The following is a 5,074-nucleotide window of genomic DNA, read 5'->3' on the forward strand; positions in this document are numbered from 1 at the left end:
AAAATTATACTTTAAAAATTAAAAAGAATAAAATTGAATATAATTGAATGGAAAAATAGAATAATTAATTGAATTGAAAATTTAACGTGATTATTAATGCGAAAGCTTTACGTGAAGATAGAGTCTTTGTCTGAATTTTGCACTTCAACAAATTCAAGAACAAACTCGTCTCTAAACCACTTCACGGACCCTCGACACGCACCTCGCGATTATACACCGAAGAGTGCCGCAACTTGCACCACTCGGAGAAGACCAGAGTGGGCCTAGTCCGAAATTGTTTATGTTGCATTGATATGCGCCTAACGAATTAGGCTGCGAGGCCAATGCGTAAGAGACCGTGATTCGTTAACCCTTTCGCTTCAGCTGTCCAGTCCGCCGAAGTACTGTAACCGAACGGAAGCGCGCGCCGTGAATACGTGCAGTACGCGTTGTTGCTGTATATACGTTTTCCTGAGTCTTAAATGACTATTTTGCTGAATAAAGCAATCTTTGCTACAATATAATGAGTATAATTTAGATCTTTGATATGAAAACATTTATAACGTACAATTATAACTTCTATAACTTATAAACATTTATAACTTACAAAGCTACAGTATTTTACAATATTTACTATATTTACAATATTTTAATTATGAATTAATTATGATGCGCAAACAAGTTAATATATTAATGTGAAATGATTAATAGTATAAGCACGCTTAATTTTGTTAAGCGACACTCGTACCCACAAGTCATATTGTGCGCGCCGCTTATAAGCGGCGCTCGTACTCACAGGTCATATTGTGCGCGCCGCTTATAAGCGGCGCTCGAAGCGAAAGGGTTAATTAGCTGGTGATGGCGGGTGCATGTGTTCCTCCCTTGTCCAGCTCTTATCTGTCTCTCTTTCTATATAGTTCTTTCCTTTATTCTTGAGCTATGGATTGTTAATTAGCTATTGAATAGTTTTACATGCATAACCAATACAGTATAAAATGTTAATCTGCACACATTATAAAAATTTAGAATGAAACATTATCTATTTCGTTTTACAATTATTAAAGTTAAATTGCGCTCGGTACTGTAACTATTGTAGGACTGATTGACGTATGCGTATTTATAATAACGGTATAATGAAATACTATGGGCAATTTATATAATATAGTAATGTTACAAAGACAATTTCTATTACAATTCTATATTGCGTCGCGGGCCCTTGAAGAACATTCCAGAACGCTTGGCGTTATCGGACCACACGAGTGTGACTTCCGTTTATATTTGGCGGTTCGGAGAAGTAAAATGATCTAATTTTGGCCGTAGGACCACGTTGATTTCAAGGAAGGAATGTGTTATATTAACAATCTTAGTTTAGTCGCCAAAAGATAGTCTATCTATTAACATAAAAGACCATTACTGCGTTCGATTAGGGTGTTCCCAGAATGCAATATGCATTATCGATACACATCCGGTCGGTGAGAACTACAAAGGAATTTTTGAAAAATATTCTTGTTCGGAACGTAACAATTAAAAGCAACTAATCGAATTTTTTAATGATTTGTGAACATATAAATAAGCAAAATTAAATATAATAATAATGATGTTTAAATATTAAAATGGGACATTTGAAAAAATATATTAATATATTTTGTTCGAATATCTCCTTCAATGAATTATGTACACATGAAGTACATGAAACATTATACCATAACATTGTTTTTCATAGCATGTTCCAACAAATTGTACTTATTGAAGAAATATTTTGATCCATTTATAAATAATGTCTGCATTTTTCAGACGCATTCTTGCACTTAATTACTCTCTTGTTAAATCTTAATTATACGTATGAACAACTATATAGTTTTAGCATTTATAATTGTGACTTAATAACTATAGGCATATTGAACTATTTAAGTTCGTCACATTTTATGATTTTTTCGTTCATATGAGTTTCGAAATCTATGCAATTATCGTATACATGAGAGAATGTGAGTATATATGGACGTGCAGGTGAGAGAATATAAACGAGTATGCGTTAACGTATGCATGAAAGAGTGCAAACGAGTGTGGGTGAGTGCGTGTATACGTATAGAGGAATGCGTAAGAAACAGCAAAGATGCATATCAATGGACAAAAGACGTGAAAGATGCAGCATTTTTACATATAAATTCCATTCATCATTATTATTATTGTTCTTATTATTATTTTATTATTAATGAATTTGATGTGTGCCTTGAGTTTTATTCGCAACTTCCTCAAATCCAATTCTGCATACATTACACGTAGTCAGCCTTTCCGTTATATTTCATGACATTTAGTTCGATGACTTAACGGAAATTAAACAGCAGAGCTGGCAGTGGTTTCCTGATCTCATTTCTGTTATCACCTCGAAATCCTACGAAATGTTATTGCACTTGGAAATTGCGAATCGAGTTACGTAAGAAGACTTAGTTTTTCAATCTTCGAGTTCCTGGAACTCACTCCATATACGTATGCAAAGCTGCCGTTTTGCAAATGCAGCGCCCCTGGAAGTTGCGTGAATACGTTGTGTGAACAAACTATCCAATGGTTTCGTCTCAACCACAATTAGAACTATAGCAGTCTTACGAGAAAACTTTGTAACTCCAATCATTTTTAAGAAACAATGTGATGATTATGGATATTGTAACACCTTTTCTCAGAGTTTTACAGTATCTTTGAGCTAAAATATTCTTTCAGATTTTATCCTATAAAAATTTATTATCCACTTATAAAATATTGTTTTTAATAAAAGTAATACGACTAATTGAGAACATTCTATGTCTTACATACACCGGTGGACAAAATTATAAGACACCCCATTTATTCTTTAAAAACACGTATATACATGTGTGCACGTAACAAGAACGATGAAGAAATGGACAAGTAGTATTTTTCGATCTCTACCACTTTATGAACAATCACAAAGCGTCGAAGTATTTCCAAGAAATGTAGTGTTTAGATTTTCGGGTAGGACAAAATTATAACACACTAATGTTAGTAGACTGTCGATAGTTGTTGTGTCTAAATGCGTTCATGTGTTTCGTACTGTAAATTCTCTGTTGTAGTTATTCCTTTATTATAAAACATAAAAACATAGTAAACGTTAATAAAAACATTTAAACTTAAAGAACCGTGGTAACCGTTTAACTGAGGAGGAAAAAATAGAAATCCTTCAAAGAAGAGCAGAAGAAGAGAATTTAAAACAAATTTCACTAAAAATGAAAAGAAGTAGGTGTGTAATTCGTAATTTTTTAAATATAGTATTGATTCGTAACAAGCAAATTTCTATCCCCTCTTCTTTGTTTGAAGTCGGTCGCTGAGTGAGAGATCCGAGAAAGAGTGAGAGGTTCGCGAAACCGAAGAAGTCATAAATCACGATCGATCGAGCAGTATAGTGCCTGGGTCGGCAACCTGCGGCTCGCGAGCCACATGCGGCTCTTTGGATGTGAAGCTGCGGCTCTTTAGTTCTATACGCAAATATTATTTGTTTTATCAAAAAAAAAACATTTAAAGGCAGGACCCCGTTTTGGCTTACCTCCGAATCGATCGAAGCGACGATGTCTATGAGCGGAGAATACTAAAAATAAAAAATCTATAAACTAGACAACTCGTGTTGCGTCATCTATCGACTAGATCTACAAATATATCTAAACTCTATTAGCCACCTATTTCTATTCCTATTACCAACCAACTTTTGCAAACAAAGGACGCGAAGGTATCGTTGCCGGATTGTTACGCTGTTGCCATATCTATTAATCTATTTTTAGACGTCAAGCAACTTGTAGGAATACGGGCTCGAGCCAAGTTTCCTAATTCTAGTGAGCGCAACACGAGGAAGGAGGGAGGGGATGATAAAAAATGCACTTGAGCTAGATGAAATATCCAATACGGCAGTCGATAGCATAACAAAAAAAAGACATCTTACACCAAGTTTTAACCCCCTATCTCAACCATGGGGGCAGTTCGGTTAATTTCTGGTAGTCAGTTTCAAAGTAATGTTAGAAAATTCCCAGTGACCCACCCTAATAAAGCAGGGACGACGGGCACATGGCGGTCCTACGACGACCACCACGGGGTAAAGACCTGACGCTGTGACATCCGGGCCATAAAACAACCCTGGGGCCTCAAGTTTCGCGAGGACTAGGACACCTCGCGGAACGGGAAGAGGGCATTCGTTTAGAGACCTCTGGAGGACATTCTTCTTTCGAGGGCATTACTTCGCCTACGGAATCAGCTTATAGAAAATATACATATAGTATTTTTGAAATCGAACTTAGTTAGCGTTTCAATCATTTTCTACCTCGTCTTACAGTAAGTTTCATAGTTTCCACACGTATTTTCAAAATGGGCTGCAAAAGTAAAAATACTTCTTTGGACATTCGACAACTTGTAATTTTTCACAGAGGAAAAGGAAAATCGTACCTGGAAATTGGAAAATTGTTAAACATAAGTCAAAGTAGTGTCGCGAATATTATACAAAGATACAAATATGAAGACCGTATTGTGTCTATTCCTCAAAAAGGACGACCTCGTGTTCTTGATAGTCGTGAGAAGCGTGCAATTATTCGAAAAATAAAGATTAATCCGGGATTAAGTGCCCCTGCTTTGACTACAGAATTGGCTGCAGAAACTGGAAAAAAAGTGCACGTGGATACCGTTCGAAATGTATTAAAAAATGCTGGCTATAATAGCAGAACGGCTCGTAAAAAGCCATACATAAATGAGATGAATAGAAAGAAACGTATAACGTTTACTAAGGAATTCATTTCTGAACCACAATTATCATGAAGTTTTTCTTTGTTTCTTCCGCTACAATTTGCACTTGATTGGGTCTGTTTCGATGATTGGTTGTTAGGCATTTTTCCGAAGTACTGTTGTATTCCGTAGGGATCAGGGTTATTATATTAAATAATCTTCGATTCCAAGTGGAATTTAGGTTAGTCTTTATTAACTCTGACTGACAATAACTCTAGTTTTAGAAAAATGAAGGAATATATATATATATTTTGAAGAGTGGTGGAGGGAGTTGGAATTTGTAAGGACGGGGTTCAACAATGACGCATAGGACAAGGTTGAG

At 35.7% G+C, this 5,074-nt stretch overlaps 1 protein-coding gene across 1 annotated transcript; it reads left to right on the forward strand.

Annotated features, from left to right (window-relative positions):
- Nucleotides 1–4,341: 4,341 nt before the first annotated feature.
- On the forward strand, nucleotides 4,342–4,785 carry LOC143265686 (uncharacterized). Its single transcript, XM_076539242.1, has one exon. It carries the CDS (start codon nucleotides 4,342–4,344, stop codon nucleotides 4,783–4,785), a length of 444 nt encoding a protein of 147 aa, XP_076395357.1.
- The last annotated feature ends 289 nt before the right edge of the window (nucleotides 4,786–5,074 follow it).

The sequence above is a fragment of the Megachile rotundata genome, chromosome 13 (assembly GCF_050947335.1).
Source record: "Megachile rotundata isolate GNS110a chromosome 13, iyMegRotu1, whole genome shotgun sequence".
NCBI lineage: Eukaryota > Metazoa > Arthropoda > Insecta > Hymenoptera > Megachilidae > Megachile > Megachile rotundata.